The sequence below is a fragment of the Salmo salar genome, chromosome 14 (genome assembly GCF_965601325.2).
Source record: "Salmo salar chromosome 14, fSalSal1, whole genome shotgun sequence".
Classification (NCBI taxonomy): Eukaryota; Metazoa; Chordata; class Actinopteri; order Salmoniformes; family Salmonidae; genus Salmo; species Salmo salar.
The window spans coordinates 15,981,383-15,999,556 of NC_138304.1; the positions used below are offsets into that span (position 1 = coordinate 15,981,383).

At 42.8% G+C, this 18,174-nt stretch overlaps 1 protein-coding gene across 3 annotated transcripts in view; it reads left to right on the forward strand.

The window, feature by feature from the left end:
- The window catches only part of LOC106568916 (uncharacterized), a 63,963-nt gene that overhangs the window by 3,462 nt on the left and 42,327 nt on the right, over nucleotides 1-18,174 (forward strand). For all 3 annotated transcript variants that reach the window (XM_014139747.3, XM_014139748.3, XM_014139749.3), the window contains exons 2-3: nucleotides 2,108-2,288; nucleotides 16,022-16,243. In XM_014139747.3, coding sequence (XP_013995222.2) covers nucleotides 2,108-2,288; nucleotides 16,022-16,243 — 403 coding nt within the window. The remainder of the gene's footprint in view (nucleotides 1-2,107; nucleotides 2,289-16,021; nucleotides 16,244-18,174) is intronic.

Consider the following 18,174-nt stretch of genomic DNA (forward strand, 5'->3'; position numbering starts at 1 on the left):
AATTCCAGTGTGTCAGAAGTTTACATACACTAAGTTGAGTGTGCCTTTAAACAGCTTAGAAAATTCCAGAAAATTATGTCATGGCTTTCCGAAGCTTCTGATAGGCAAATTGACATAATTTGAGTCAATTGGAGGTGTACCTGTGGATGTATTTCAAGGCCTACCTTCAAACTCAGTGCCTCTTTGCTTGACATCATGGGAAAATCAAAAGAAATCAGCCAAGACCTCAGAAAATAAATTGTTGACCTCCACAAGTCTGCTTCATCCTTGGGAGCAATTTCCAAACGCCTGAAGGTACCACGTTCATCTGTACAAACAATAGTACACAAGTATAAACACCATGGGACCACGCAGCCGTCATACCGCTCAGGAAGGAGACGCGTTCTGTCTCCTAGAGATGAACGTACTTTGGTGCGAAAAGTGCAAATCAATCCCAGAACAACAGCAAAGGACATTATGAAGATGCTGGAGGAAACAAGTACAAAAGTATCTATATCCACAGTAAAACGAGTCCTATATCGACATAACCTGAAAGGCCGCTCAGCAAGGAAGAAGCCACTGCTCCAAAACCGCCATAAAAAATGCCAGACTACGGTTTGCATCTGCACATGGGGACAAAGATTTCACTTTTTGGAGAAATGTCCTCTGGTCTGATGAAACAAAAATCTAACTGTTTGGCCATAATGACCATCGTTATGTTTGGAGGAAAAAGGGGGAGGCTTGCAAGCCATCCCAACCGTGAAGCCTGGGAGGGGGGGGGGGGAGGGTGCAGCATCATGTTGTGGGGGTACTTTGCTGCAGAAGGGACTGGTGCACTTCACAAAATAGATGGCATCATGAGGAAGAAAAAATATGTAGATATATTGAAGCAACATCTTAAGGCATCAGTCAGGAAGTTAAAGCTTGGTCGCCAATGGGTCTTCCAAATGGACAATGACCCAAAGCTTACTTCCAAAGTTGTGGCAAAATGGCTTAAGGACAACAAAGTCAAGGTATTGGAGTGGACGTCACAAAGCCCTGACCTCAAACCTATAGAAAATGTGCGGGCAGAACTGAAAAAGTGTGTGCGAGCAAGGAGGCCTACAAACCTGACTCAGTTACACCAGCTCTGTCAGGAGGATTGGGCCAAAATTCACCCAACTTATTGTGGGAGGCTTGTGGAAGGCTACCCAAAACGTTTGACCCAAGTTAAACAATTTAAAAGGCAATGCTACCAAATAGTAATTGAGTGTATGTAAACTTCTGAGAATGTGATAAAAGAAATAAAAGCTGAAATAAATAATTCTCTCTACTATTATTCTGACATTTCACATTCACTTCAACTGTATATCTGTTTTAGTTTAATCTTGATGTAGCTAGTTGTTAGTGATACAGCAGTGAGGTGTGTGATATACTCTTTGAAAAAAGGTGTAAAGTAGAACCATATATGGTTATTTGGGTTTGTCCCCATGGGGACACTGCTGGTTCACTCATACTCCCTTCTATTCACCTATTCTCTGCTCAATAAAAACACAGAAAATACGAATTTGAAAGACAGAAATCATGGCAAATATATAAATTGTCAGTTCTGTAAATGTAAAGTGATTAAGGGAATACCAGATGCATTCACAATATTTCCATATACATTTTAAAACATTCTCACACGTATCTTTTTAAATTGATCAGATTATTCAAACTCCTGATTTTAAAGTTTAATTACTTAGGTCAACACTAATGCTCAGGCACTATTTAAAAGAAAGAAACATAGAATGTTAAAGGTTTTAGATAGAACCCTTTGCCTTACAATGAACCATTGTTTATCAAAAAGGGTTCTTCAGACGAAAACAGTTCTTGGTAGAACCCTATTCCTCCGCAAATAACCCTTTTTAGAACCCTTTTTCAAAGAGTGTGCTCACTGAAAACGACTTTGCTGAAGGAGGAGACGACACTGAGCATAGTTCTCTGTTGTGCTGTGTTGATCTACGTTAGGCACACACTTAAGACAAACTTAACCCTCTCAAATCCAAACCTTAACCATTAGAAGAAACAACCCAAACTGTCCTTATATCATAATCTAGGAGAAACGTCATCCTTTGACCTTTTCCCAATATCTGTCATCCCCTTACAGTCTGTCCTGAGCTCAGTGGAGACAACAGATTGGGGCAGGGTGTTGGATTGACTGAGGTACCTGAGTCAGCCATGAGGCGGAAGCTGGACATGTCGGGACTGACGGACGATGAGGCAGAGCACGTTCTACAAGTGGTGCAGCGGGACATGAGGCTCCGGAAGAAAGAGGACGAGCGCCTCAGGTGAGTTTGGATCGTTGGACCATAGAGTTGGATGGAGGGCACACTTGCCACAAAGCCTGGTTTAGCATGGGTAGTGCCATTGAAGGCTTTCACTATTCTAAAGTAGTCAACTTGTTGGGACTTGCTATGGGTTATGGAGGATCACAGATTTCCATCTAGGTCAAATCAAATCATACTGTATTTGTCACATGCTTCGTAAACAACAGGTGTAGACAGGTGTAGTGAAATGCTGATTTACTGGTCCTTCCCAACAACACAGAGAGAAAAAAATAGAAAAATAGAGAGTGTGCAAATCTGTCATCAAGGCAAAGGGTGGCTACTTTGAAGAATCTCAAATATAAAACCGATTTTGATTTTTTTTTAACCTTTTTTTAACTAGGCAAGTCAGTTAAGAACAAATACTTATTTTAAATAATGGCCTAGGAACAGGGGGTTAACTGCCTTGTTCAGGGGCAGAACGACAGATTTTTACCTTGTCAGCTCAGGTATTTGATCTTGCAACCTTTCGGTTACTAGTCCAACGCTCTAACCACCAGGCTACCTGCCGCCCCACTTTTTTTGGTTACTACATGATTTCATATGGGTTATTTCATAGTTTTTATGTCTTCACTCTTATTCTACTATGTAGAAAATAGTAAAAAATAAAGAAAAACCCTTGAATGAGTAGGTGTGTTCAAACTTTTGACTGGTACTGTAGGTATGTACATATACTGTAGGTAGGGATAAAGTGACTAGGAAACAAGATAGATAACAAATAGTAACAGCAGCGTATGTGATGAGTCAAAAGAGTTAGTGCAAAAAGGGTCAATGCAGATAGTCCGGGTAGCTATTGGTTAACTATTTAACTAACTATTTAGCAGTCTCATGTCTTGGGGGTAGAAGCTCTTTAGGCTCCTGTTGGTTCCAGACTTGTTGTTTGCCATGCGGTAGCAGAGAGAACAGTCTATGACTTGGGTGGCTGGAGTCCAGGCATTGGATATCACAGGAGATTTCCCATCCTGCCTCTGGCCCACTGTGTCTCCAAAACAAGAGACAGGAAGAGCCTGCCCTTTCCTGTTTGACTATGACTCACCTCCTGCCTAAATCACCATGGAAACTGGTATAGGCCCAATCCCAAACCCCCAAGGGACCTGGGGAGATCTGAGAGGATAAGATAGGGATAATCAATATGGCCTATCAGGGGGGAAATAGAGGCATTACTGTACAGTACTATATTGCTTATACCCATCCAGTCATTACCAGTCCTTTCAGATTTGCACAATTAGGTAGGGGTGTATGAATTCCAATGACAGCTATTGAAGGTCCTTAGATACAAGAGTCAAGACCACAGTGTGCTGTTTGTGATAATTGGATACTAACTGAATGAAACTAAGAGGTGTCCTTGGTTGGTTCTGAATACCCACAATCGCAATGAATTAAATGCATCTGTTAATGGATTCATGGTCTGAGTTATGCCCTTTAGAGGGTTAAAATAACATTAGAATGTCATCACTTCAGTCCTATCTCTCTATTATGCTCCAGAACCTTCAGGGACAGTTCTCTCTCTCTCTCTCTCTATCTCTCTCTCTCTCTCTTTCTCTCTCCCTCTAATGCATGCTTATGTACATGATGCGATTGTATCTCTTTCCCTGTTGAAAACCACGTCTGAAAACCACAGTGAGTTATTCTGTCCTAATGGGCACAGAGTTGATCTAGCCTCGCAGAACCAGTCTGATAGCTGTGTTAAAATGGTGAGCTATCACGCAACCAGGCTGGTTCACGAGGCTGTTGTTGAATCAGTGGTAACTGAAATATGGGGATTTGGCCAAGATTATTAGATTGTTTTGGACTAATCAAAGTCTTGGCCTGAATCTTTGGTGTCTGGCCAGCATTCACTCGTGATCTATTGCGACACTCAGTGCAATAAGGTACGTATCAACTTTATGGAGATGTAGCTACCATGGAGGCTTGATCCACTTGACTGAGAATAGTAGAGATGTGCTGTCGCTACAACCTGGAATTTATAAACCACATAAGGAGTGTGTGCTCAGTCCTTGGAGACTCTAACTAGGTTTAGCTTAAGCTGAACCTTTTTTCATTCCTCTTTGACTGATCTCAAGATAGTGGCAACTGACAAGAGGATGACCAGTTTGTAAAGACCAAGGCTTCACTTAGTTTATATCACAACTGTACAACCTTCGCATATCCAGCATACTCTTGTTGGCGGTCTTCACCGCTCTATCTTCCAACCAGATGTTTTACCCTTCACTTCCCCAGTGATTAGGAAGTGAGTTTAGCTGCTGCTGCTGTGTTTGATTCTAGTAAACAGGGCAGGCGCTTACCATCAACTAATCTTGTTGTTTTCCATTTATGTCTGGATTTGTACAGCCAGGCTGGGGAGATTGGGCGAGCTTGATGGTGCAGTTTCAACACAGCATAATGCACTGCTGGTTTCCTGAAGTGTGGCTTGATTGAACTTCAGCTGTATTCATCATCATATTGATTATTAAGCATAATTTCCTCATTGATTCATAGGTAGTTTCAGAGATAAGACACTGGATAGTTTAGTTAGCATCAGATCCTGTGATCCTGTTTTAATCAAATGCTGGTGACATACAGTACCAGTCAAAAGTTTGGACACACCTACTCATTCAAGGGTTTTTCTTTATATTTACTATTTTCTACATTGTAGAATAATAGTGAGGTGCCGTGAGGGGAACGGCACCTCCGTACCTTCAGGCTCTGATCAGTCCCTACACCCAAACGAGGGCACTGCGGTCATCCACCTCTGGCCTGCTGGCCCCCCTACCTCTGAGGAAGCACAGTTCCCGCTCAGCCTAGTCAAAACTGTTCGCTGCTCTGGCACCCCTATGGTGGAACAAGCTCCCTCACGACGCCAGGACAGCGGAGTCAATCACCACCTTCCGGAGACACCTGAAACCCCACCTCTTTAAGGAATACCTGGGATAGGATGAAGTAATCCTTCTAACCCCCCCCCCCCCAAAAGATTTAGATGCACTATTGTAAAGTGGTTGTTCCACTGGATATCATAAGGTGAATGCACCAATTTGTAAGTCGTTCTGGATAAGAGCGTCTGCTAAATGACTTAAATGTAAATGTAAAACTATGAAATAACACATATGGAATCATGTAGTAACCAAACAAGTGTTAAACCATTCAAAACGTATTTTATATTTTAGAAACCTTCAAAGTAGCCACCCTTTGCCTTAATGACAGCTTTGTACACTTGTACACCTGGCCTTCTCACAACCAGATTCATGAGGAATGCTTTTCCAACAGTCTTGAAGGAGTTCCCACATATGCTGAGCACTTGTTGGCTGATTTTCCTTCACACTGTGGTCCAACTCATCCCAAACCATCTCAATTGGGTTGAGGATGAGTGATTGTGGATGCCAGGTCATCTGATGCAGCACTCCATCACCCTCCTTCTTGGTCAAATAGCCCTTATGCAACCTGGAGGTGTGTTTTGGGTAATTTTCCTGTTGAAAAACAAATGATAGTCCCACTAAGCTGGTTATATCTCCCTCACTAACTTTAAGCATCAGCTGTCAGAGCAGCTAACTGATCAATGCACCTGTACACAGCCCATCTGTAATTAGCCCACCCAAATACCTCATCCCCATATTGTTATTTTTTTGCGCTTTTGCACCCCAGTATCTCTAATTGCATAGCATCATCTGCACAGCTATCACTCCAGTGTTAATGCTAAATTGTAATTACTTCGCCACTATGGCCTATTTATTGCCTTACCTCCCTAATCTTACTGCATTTGCACACACTGTATAAAGATTTTTCTATTGTGTTATTGACTGTATGTTTGTTTATCCCATGTGTAACTCTGTGTTGTTGTTTTTGTCACACTGCTTTGCTTTATCTTGGCCAGGTCACAGTTGTAAATGAAAATTAGTTCTCAACTGGCCTACCTGGTTAAATAAAGGTAAAATAAAATAAAATAAATAAGCGCAAACCAGATGGGATGGCGTATCGCTGCAAAATGCTGTGGTAGCCATGCTGGTTAACTGTGACTTGAATTCTAAATAAATCACAGACAGTGTCACCAGCAAAGCACCCACACTCCATCACACCTCCGTCGCCATGCTTCACGGAGGGAACCACACATGCGCAGATCCTCCGTTCCCCTACTCTGCGTCTCACAAAGACATGGCAGTTGGAAACAAAAATCTCAAATTTGGACTCATCAGATCCAAAGGACAGATTTCCACCAGTCTAATGTCCATTGTTTCTTGGCCCAAGCAAGTTTCTTCTTTTATTGGTGTCCTTTAGAAGTGGTTTCTTTGCAGCAATTCGACCATGAAGGCCTGATTCATGTAGTCTCCTCTGAACAGTTGATGTTGAGATGTGTCTGTTACTTGAACTCTATGAAGCAATAATAAGGGCTACAATCTGAGCTGCAGTTAACTCTAATGAACTTATCCCCTGCAGCAGAGGTAACTCTGGGTCTTCTTTTCCTGTGGCGGTCCTCATGAGAGCCAGTTTCACAAAGCACTTGATGGTTTTTGCGACTGCACTTGAAGAAACTTTCAAGTTCTTGAAATTTCAGGGATTGACGGCCCTTCATGCAAGTAGCAAGTAGCCTAGTGGTTAGAGCATTGGACTAGTTACTGAAAGGTGGCAAGATCGAATCCCCGAGCTGATAAGGTAAAAATCTGGCGTTCTGCCCCTGAACAAGGGGCAGGGGCAGAACGAAGCTGTCATTGAAAATAAGAATTTGTTCTTAACTGACTTGCCTAGTTAAATAAAGGTAAAAAGTAATGGACTGTTGTTTCTCTTTGCTTATTTGAGCTGTTCTTGCCATAATATGGACTTGGTCTTTTACCAAATAGGGCTATCTTCTGTATACCACCCCTACCTTGTCACAACACAACTAATTGGCTCAAATGCATTAAGAAGGAAATAATATTGGCCAAAACTTTTAACAAGGCACAGCTGTTAATTGAAATGCATTCCAGGTGACTACCTCATGAAGCTGGTTGAGAGAATGCCAAGAGCTGTCATCAAGGCAAATGGAGGCTACTTTGGTTACTACATGATTCCATATGTGTTATTTCATAGTTTTGATGTCTTCTCTATTATTCTACAATGTAGAAAATAGTAAAAAATAAAGAAAACCCATGGAATGAGTAGGTGTGTCCAAACTTTTGACTGGTACTTTAGTTACTGTCTATTAATGACACAATGGCTTAATGACATTGAGCTATAATTTGTTTACTGCACACACACACACACACACACACACACACACACACACACACACACACACACACACACACACACACACACACACACACACACACACACACACACACACACACACACACACACACACACACACACACACACACACACACACACACACACACACACACACACCACCCTTTTCAGTTGTTATTGCATCAAGAGGCTAAACTCTCATTTCATTAAGCTAGTATACCTGGGCTAAGGCTTTCTCTCTCTCTCTCTCTCTCTCTACCCGTCTGTCCCCAAGTGCTTGCTGTTGGCTCTATGCATGCTGCTTTTCTGCTTTTCAATTTCTCCTTTGACATGCAGGAGCATCACACAATACCATATAGGGATGAGTGAGAGCCCAGAGGCACTGGAAGACACATCACACTCAGTGTGGTCTCAGAGATCCGAGTTAAGAGGGAGAAACTATATAAACTCAGAAAAAAATGAAATGTCCTCTCACTGTCAACTGCGTTTATTTTCAGCAAACTTGTGTAAATATTTCTATGAACATAACATGATTCAACAACTGAGACATAAACTGAACAAGTCCCACAGACATGTGACTAACAGAAATTGAATAATGTGTCCCGGAACAAAGGGGGTGGGGGGGTCAAAAAACGTAACAGTCAGTATCTGGTGTGGCCACCAGCTGCATTAAGTACTGCAGTGCATCTACTCATGGACTGCACCAGATTTGCCAGTTCTTACTGTGAGATGTTACCCCACTCTTCCACCAAGGCACCTGCAAGTTCCCGGACATTTCTGGGGGGAATGGCCCTAGCCCTCACCCTCCGATTCAACAGGTCCCAGACGTGCTCAATGGGACTGAGATCCGGGCTCTTCGCTGGCCATGGCAGAACACTGACATTCCTGTCTTGCAGGAAATCACGCACAGAACGAGCAGTATGGCTGGTGGCATTGTCATGCTGGAGGGTCATGTCAGGATGAGCCTGCAGGAAGGGTACTACATGAGGGAGGAGGATGTCTTCCCTGTAACGCACAGTGTTGAGATTGCCTGTAATGACAACAAGTTCAGTCCGATGATGCTGTGACACACCACCCAAGACCACGACGGACCCTCCACCTCCAAATCGATCCCACTCCAGAGTACAGGCCTCTGTGTAACGCCCATTCCTTCGACGATAAACTCGAATCCGACCATCACCCCTGGTGAGACAAAACCGCGACTCGTCAATGAAGAGCACTTTATGCCAGTCTTGTCTGGTCTAGCGACGGTGGGTTTGTGCCTATAAGCGACATTGTTGCCGGTGATGTCTGGTGAGGACCTGCTTTACAACAGGCCTACAAGCCCTCAGTCCAGCCTCTTTCAGCCGATTGCGGACAGTCTGAGCACTGATGGAGGGATTGTGCATTCCTGGTGTAACTCGTGCAGTTGTTGTTGCCATCCTGTACCTGTCCCGCAGGTGTGATGTTCGGATGTACCGATCCTGTGCAGGTGTTGTTACACGTGGTCTGCCACTGCGAGGACGATCAGCTGTCCGCCCTGTCTCCCTGTAGCACTGTCTTAGGCGTCTCACAGTACGGACATTGCAATTTATTGCCCTGGCCACATCTGCAATCCTCATGCCTCGGGCACGTTCACGCAGATGAGCAGGGACCATGGGCATCTTTCTTTTGGTGTTTTTCAGAGTCAGTAGAAAGTCCTCTTTAGTGTCCTAAGTTTTCATAACTGTGACCTTAATTGCCTACCGTCTGTAAGCTGTTGGTGTCTTAACGACTGTTCCACAGGTGCATGTTCATTAACTGTTTATGGTTCATTGAACAAGCATGGGGAACAGTGTTTAAACGATTTACAATGAAGATCTGTGAAGTTATTTTCATTTTTACGAATTATCTTTGAAAGACAGGGTCCTGAAAAAGGGACGTTTCTTTTTTTGCTGAGTTTTATGTTACCCAATACCACTGAGGTGGTTGCCATTCTATTCTCACATTCCTGCAGTACCTGGTAAAAGAGTGCTAACATGGTTGCCATGTTCTCAGAATATAAGATATTTATTTTCTAGACACGTTTCATGGGAAGGTTGCAAGAACATTCATGTGTCCAGTTTTCTGAGGGTTAGGAGAATATTCATTCAACGTCCCACCAAACATACACAGAACATGGTTGCCATGTTCTCAAATTATAAGATATTAATGTTCTAGACACATTTCATGAGAACGTTGCAAGAACATTTACATTTTACATTTTAATCATTTAGCAGACGCTCTTATCCAGAGCGACTTACAGTAGAGTGCATACATTTTATTAAATACTAACATTCCTATGTATCAGTCATCGGGATAGTCCCAAAGAAACATTCTACAAAAAAATGATTGTTTCATCATTATACATCACCCCTTGTTACTGTGGCTGAGCCCATCAAGGCTCTAATTGGTGAACCACCGATCCATTCACAGCTCTTTGTTTGTTGGCAAGGTTAGGCTCACTCATACACACACAAACAATGCTTTTTTAACACAGTGTTTTCAGCTTACATATTTAACACACATGATTACATTTTGCATGTTCATTTATAAAGTAATTATTATTCCATATGTCCACCCCTGGGATTTGAATTGACCTCTTACTTCACAGCATTCCAATCTTCCTGCTACGCCACCATGTGACCGAAAATAACTTCTGGACATCAGAACAGTGATTACTCACCTCGAACTGGACGAAGATTTTTACTTTAACGAGTCAAATGCGAAGGATATACTGCTTTCTCGGAAACGGCCCAAATCCCCGTCATTGGGGGTGGCAGGTAGGCTAGTGGTTAGTCACTACCATCCGTTCTATTGGTCAACGTGCAATCATTGGAAAATAAAATGGATGATATACGATCAAGACTACTGTAATATCTTATGTTTCACCGAGCCGTGGCTGAACGACGACACGGATAATATAGAGCTGGTGGGATTTTCCATGCATTGGCAGGACAGAGAAGCTACGTCTGGTAACATGAGGGGTGGGGGTGTGTGTCTATTTGTCAATAACAGCTGGTGCTCGATGTTTAATATTAAAGAAGTCTCAAGATATTGTTCGCTTCAGGTAGAGTATCTTATGAGAAGCTGTAGACCACACTATCTACCAAGAGAATTTGCATCTATATTATTTGTAGCCATCTATTTACCACCACAAACCTATGCTGGCACTAAGATCGCACTCAACGAGCTGTAAAAGGCCATAAGCATACAAGAAAATGCTCATCCAGAAGCGGCGCTCCAATGCAGGCAAACTTAAATCCGTTGTACCTAATTTCTACCAGCATGTCCCATGTGCAACCAGAGTAAAAAAAACTCTAGACAACCTTTACTCCACACACAGGGAATCATTCAAAGCTCTCCCTCGCACTCCATTTGACAAATCTGACCATAATTCTATCCTCCTGATTCCTGCTTACAAGCAAACACTAAAGCAGTACCAGTGACTCACTCGCTCAATACGGAAGTGGTCAGATGATGCGGATGCTACGCTACAGGATTGTTTTGCTAGCAAAGACTGGAATATGTTCCAGGATTCATCCAATGGCATTGAGGAGTATACCACCTTAGTCATCAGCTTCATCAAAAAGTGCATTGACGTCGTCCCCACAGGGACCATACATACATATCCCAACCAGAAGCCATGGATACCAGGCAACATCCGCATCGAGCTGAAGGCTAGAGCTGCCGCTTTCAAGGAGTGGGACACTAATCCGGACCCTTATAAGAAATTCCGCTACCCCCTCAGATGAACCAGCAAATAGGCAAAGCGTGAATACAGGATTAAGATTGAATCCTACTACACCGGCTCTGATGCTCGTCGGATGTCGCAGGGCTTGAAAACTATTGCGGATTACAAAAGGAAACCCAGCCGCAAACTGCCCAGTGACACGAGCTACCAGGCGAGCTAAATGCCTTTTATGCTCGCTTCGAGACAAGCAACACTGAAGCATGCATGAGAGCACCAGCTGTTCCGGACGACTGTGTGATAACGCTCTCGGTAGTCGATGTGAGCAAGACCTTTAAAACCGAACAACATTCACAAAGCCTCAGAGCCAAACGGATTACCAGGACGTGTACTCAAAGCATGCGCAGACCAACTGGCAAGTGTCTTCACTGACATTTTAAACTCTCTCTGACCGAGGCTGTAATACCTACATGTTTCAAGCAGACCACCATAATCCCTGTGCCCAAGGAAGCGAAGGTAACCTGCCTAAATGCTTACTGCCCCATAGCAATCACGTCGGTAGCCATGAAGTACTTTGAAAGGCTGGTCATGGCTCACATCAACAGCATCATCCCGGATACCCTAGACCCACTCCAATTCGCATACCATCCCAACAGATCCACAGATGATGCAATCTTAATCACACTCCACACTGCCCTTTCCCACCTGGACAAAAGGAACACCTATGCGAGAATACTGTTCATTGACTACAGCTCAGCGTTCAACACCATAGTGTCACAAAGCTCATCACTAAGCTAAAGACCCTGGGACTAAACACCTCCCTCTGCAACTGGTCCCTGAACTTCCTGACTGGCCTCCACAGGTGGTAAGGATAGGTAACAACACGTCTGCCACGCTGATCCTCAACACTGGAGCCCCTCAGGGGTGCATGCTCAGTCCCCTCCTGTACTCCCTTTTCACCCTCGACTGCATGGCAAAACATGACTCTAACACCATCATTAAGTTTGCTGATGACACAACAGTGGTAGGCCTGATTACCGACAACAATGAGACAGCCTATAGGGAGGAGGTCAGAGGCCTGGCAGTGTGGTGCTAGGACAACAACCTCTCCCTCAATATGAGCAACACAAAGGAGCTGATCGTGGACCACAGGAAAAGGCGGGTCTAACAGGCCCCCATTGACATCGATGGGGCTGTAGTGGAGCGGGTCAAGAGTTTCAAGTTCCTTGGTGTCCACATCACCAACGAACTATCATGGTCCAAACACACCAAGACAGTCGTGAAGAGGGCATGACAACACCTTTTCCCCCTCAGGAGACTGAAAAGATTTGGCGTGGGTCCCCAGATCCTCAAAAAGTTCTACAGCTGCACCATTGAGAGTATCCTGAACGGTTGTATGGCCCAGTACATCACTGCGGCCAAGCTTCCTGCCATCCAGGACCTATATACTAGGCAGTGTCAGAGGAAGTACAAAATATCTCGACTAACCTGTTCCCCCGCACATTGACTCGGTACCGGCACCCCCTGTACATAGCGTCTTTATTTTTTTGTTCATTTTTTATTATTTTTTACTTTAGTTTATTTGATAAATATATTCTTAACTCTTTTTTGAACTGCATTGTTGGTTAAGGGCTTGTATGTAAGCATTTCACGGTAAGGTCTACACCTGTTGTATTCGGCGCATGTGACAAAAAAATGTTTGGTTTGATTTTATTAAAACATTTTGTCAGTTATCAGTTCATCAGACTAGTCCCTCATCAATGAGTATGGTTACATGCACACAATAATGTGATTATTGTAGATAGTCTGATTAATATAATAGTTCAATTAAAATGTTTACATGCTTTGCAAGAAGAGTGATTCCCTAGTAATACTGTTTACGTGGACACATCTGAAATCAGGCTACCTGATGGCTGAAAATCAAATAGCCAATCAAAATAAACGTTCTACCACGGAGAACGTTATTTTTGGGAAGCATATTTGATTCTGACTTCGGACATATAAAGTTTTTATATGAAAACTACTTCTAAGATGCATACATTCAGTTGTTCCGGACATACTTCACACACACTAAAGAGGGAGGCTCACTTGGCTGGTGCTAGCACATGCACAGATCAAGTACACCGCTGGAACACCAATTAAGGTGTTTACATGTCCTAATAATTAAAAAGATTGCTCAGAAAACCAGGTGTTTTAATCGGCATATGCTTACTTCCATTTTGACCGTGCACCGATTAAGATAAGCAGAGTAAGGTAGTTCCTTTATTTCTTTAGGGATATGAATACCATGTGTGTCCACTTCATCATCAGACCATTTTATTGGTAAACTACACGGTAATGTAAGTGTTGTATTTTTTTGCAACTTAATATGTAATATGGTATACTTATCATAGTTGGGTTGTAATCCAGAGGTTAGAAACATGATCTAAATCATGAGGCTGTGCAGGGATCCAGATTGCAGATTTAAGAGGAAACTTAATTACATCGTTAGCATAAAATGACACCTTTGTTTTTAAGCCCTGGATTTTTAGCCCCTCTATATTATTGTTGGATCGGATTTTAATAGCTAACATTTTGATGGCCACAATAAATAGATATGCAGAGAGTGTACAACCTTGTTTTACTCCTTTTGACAGTTTAATACTTTCTGAGAAATAGCCATTATTTACTATTTTACACCTGGAGTTCTATACATAACTTTAACCTATTGTATAAGAGATTCACCAAAATTAAAATAGTCCAAGCATTTACTGTATATATCAATTCTAGTCATACTTTATCAAAATTACTTTAACATACCTTTTCAAAATCTTCCATGAATACCATATCTGGTTTCGTAGATTTTTTATAGTGTTCTATTGTTTTAAGTACTTGTCTTATTTATCTCCAATGTATCGTTCATTTAAAAAAAACCTGTCTAATCAGGATGAATAATATCCAACAACACCTTTGCTAGGATTTTTGCATCACAGCACTCAAGTGTAAGGGGCCTCCAGTTTTTTTAGATAGACTGCATCTTTATACTTACTACCTGGTTTCTTTTTCAGTCATAGTGAAATCAAACCTTCTCAAATCAAATCAAAGAAGGATTACTTAATCCTATCCCAGGTATTCCTTAAAGAGGTGGGGTTTCAGGTGTCTCCGGGAAGGTGGTGATTGACTCCGCTGTCCTGGCGTCGTGAGGGAGCTTGTTCTACCATTGGGGTGCTAGAGCAGCGAACAGTTTTGACTGGGCTGAGCGGGAACTGTGCTTCTGCAGCATAAATACTGGAGGCTGAGACAGGAGGGGTCGGGAGACACTGTGGCCCCATCCAACGATACCCCCGGACAGGGCCAAACAGGCAGGATATAGCTCCACCCACTTTGCCAAAGCACAGGCCCCACACCACTAGAGGGATATCTTCAAACACCAACTTACCATCCTGAGACAAGGCCGAGTATAGCCCACAAAGATCTCCGCCACGGCACAACCCAAGGGGGGGCTCTCACCCACTCAACTGACACACCCCTCCTAGGGACGGCATGGAAGAGCACCAGTAAGCCAGTGACTCAGCCCCTATAATAGGGTTAGAGGCAGAGATTCCCAGTGGAGAGAGGGGAACCGGCCAGGCAGAGACAGCAAGGGCAGATCGTTGCTCCAGTGCCTTTCCGTTCACCTTCACACTCCTGGGCCAGACTACACTCAATCATAGGACCTACTGAAGAGATGAGTCTTCAATAAAGACTTAAAGGTTGAGACCGAGTCTGCGTCTCTCACATGGGTAGGCAGACCATTCCATAAAAATTGAGCTCTATAGGAGAAAGCCCTGCCTCCAGCTGTTGGCTTAGACATTCTAGGGACAATAAGGAGGCCTGCGTCTTGTGACCGTAGCGTACGTGTAGGTATGTACGGCAGGACCAAATCGGAAAGATAGCTAGGAGCAAGCCCATGTAATGCTTTGTAGGTTAGCAGTAGAACCATGAAATCAGCCCTTGCCTTAACAGGAAGCCAGTGTAAAGAGGCTAGCACTGGAGTAATATGATCAAATGTTTTGGTTCTAGTCAAGATTCTAGTAGCCGTGTTTAGCACCAACTGAAGTTTATTTAGTGCTTTATCCGGGTAGCCGGAAAGTAGAGCATTGCAGTAGTCTAACCTAGAAGTGACAAAAGCATGCATACATTTTTCTGCATAATTTTTGGACAGAAGTTTCTGATTTTTGCAATGTTAAGTAGATGGAAAAAAGCTGTCCTTGAAACAGTCTTGATATGTTCGTCAAAAGAGAGATCAGGGTCCAGAGTAACGCCGAGGTCCTTAACAGTTTTATTTGAGATGACTGTACAACCATCAAGATTAATTGTCAGATTTAACAGAAGATCTCTTTGTTTCTTGGGACCTAGAACAAACATCTCTGTTTTGTCTGAGTTTAAAAGTAGAACATTTGCAGCCATCCACTTCCTTATGTCTGAAACACAGGCTTCCAGCAAGGGCAATTTTTGGGCTTTACCATGTTTCATCGAAATGTACAGCTGTGTGTCATCCGCATAGCAGTGAAAGTTAACATTATGTTTCCGAATAACATCACCAAGAGGTAAAGTATATAGTGAAAACAATAGTGGTCCCAAAACGAAACCTTGCTGAGTACCTGATAGTTAACCATTTTTATAGGAGTGGTTAAAACATGCTAATAATGTATCATTGAGTAGACTATAAAAGGTTTAATATACTTCAATTGGTATGCCATCCAGCCCTCAAGAACTTCCTCCTCTACAATTTGTCCCTTACACAAGTCTCCCCCCCCCCCCCCCCCCCTCCTCCTCCATCATCCTCCCTCAGTGAGCTGAAGCAGGAGCTGGACGAGGAGGGTAGTCGCTGCTCCCTGCTCTCTCGGCAGCATCGCTTCAACGAGCGCTGCTGCATCCGCTGCTGCTCTCCCTTCACATTCCTGGTCAACCCCAAGCGCACGTGTCTGGACTGCAAGTACAATGTCTGCAAGACCTGCCGCTCCTACAGCAAGAAGGACAAAGCCTGGGTTTGCTCGGCGTGTCAGAAGGGCAGGTCAGTGGGGATGGAGGAATGTGTGATTCTGTGTACAGGTATAAGCGGGGATGGAGAGGTGGAAGGAGGTGTAGTAGGATGGTAGATTGGAGATGGAAGAGAAGACTGTCAGAGAACTGTCCATGTGTGTGGGTGTGTCTACGTGTTTGGGTGTGTCAATGTGTGTGGGTGTGTCTATGTGTGTGGGTGTGTCTATGTGTGTGTGCATTTTGTATACCGTACAGCTAGCCTATTTGCCAATGGTGAATGACAGTGACAGTCTTCATCCGCTGTGTGAGCTTGTGTTGAGCCTTCGACCTCAGTGACTAACATGTATTTAGTACTGGAGATGTCAGGTAGCCACACTGTCATAAACACATGTAATCTCCACAGTCTCCTCTCTCAGACGTCACTGTTTGTGACACCTATACACCGCCTGTGTCAGCTTAGTTTATATTCACTATGGCATATACTGTACCTGCACACACACTGTCGCACCTCAACACAGCAACCACCACTCACACATTCACTAAGTTTATCACCAGTGTTGGCCTAGAGACACACATTTACTAAGTTTATCACCAGTGTCGGCCTAGAGACACACATTTACTAAGTTTATCACCAGTGTCGGCCTAGAGACACACATTTACTAAGTTTATCACCCGTGTCGGCCTAGAGACACACATTTACTAAGTTTATCACCCGTGTCGGCCTAGAGACACACATTTACTAAGTTTATCACCCGTGTAGGCCTAGAGACACACATTTACTAAGTTTATCACCCGTGTCGGCCTAGAGACACACATTTACTAAGTTTATCACCCGTGTAGGCCTAGAGACACACATTTACTAAGTTTATCACCCGTGAAGGCCTAGAAACACATACTATGAGCAAATAATTAGAGACACATACTATAAGCATATAGTTATGACCCTATAAGACTCTCTGATTACCCGTGTTTGTTGCAGTTTGTTTGCTTTAGGTAACACTGATCTTTGGTAAAGGTTTTAAAGCCACACTTCTCCCCATTGATTTGATCTTTTGTTCTGTTCAAGACATGTTGTGGTCATGCAGCACTGTTTATGTGTAAGCTATTATGTGCATATTAATGTTAACCAGTTAATGGAGCTTACCCTGGGTTGTCCAGTAATGGTTAGGTTAAATCACATCAGTCCACAGGGACCACAACCTCTGTGTTGTGTTGAAGCACTCATTAACCTCATTTATTATTCATGATCCCATGCTGCTTTGCATACAGTAAATATCTTAAGACAAGCTCATCTAGATATTGTAAATACTAAGCCAATGGTTGGTCTCTTTTGTAATATTATAGCTTATGATATAGGCCCGTATTCACACTGTGTATCAGACACTCATAGATACCTTCAGAAAGTATTCATACCCCTTGATTTATTCCACATTTTGTTGTGTTACAGCCTGAATTCAAAATTGATTAAATATATTTTTTCTTACCCATCTACACACCATATACCCCATAATAACAAAGTGAAAAAATGTTTTTAGTAATTTTAGCAAATTGATTGAAAATAAAATACAGAAATATCTAATTTACATAAGTATTCACATCCCTGAGTCAATACTTTGTAGAAGCACCTTTGGCAGTGAGTCTTTCTGGGTAAGTCTCTAAGAGCTTCCACACCTGGATTTTGCAACATTTGTCCATTATTCTTATCAAAATTCTTCAAGCTTTGTCAAATTAGTTGTTGGTCATTGCTAGACAACCATTTTCAGGTCATGCCATAGATTTTCAAGTAGATTTAAGTAAACACTGTAACTCGGGAACATTCACTGTCTTCTTGATAAGAAATTCAAGTGTACATTTGGTTATTGAAAAGTGAATTAAGGTGAATCTCCCAGTGTCTGGTGGAATGCAGACTGAACCAAATTTTCCTCTAGAATAAAAGTGTATTTTTTATCCTGAAAAACTCCC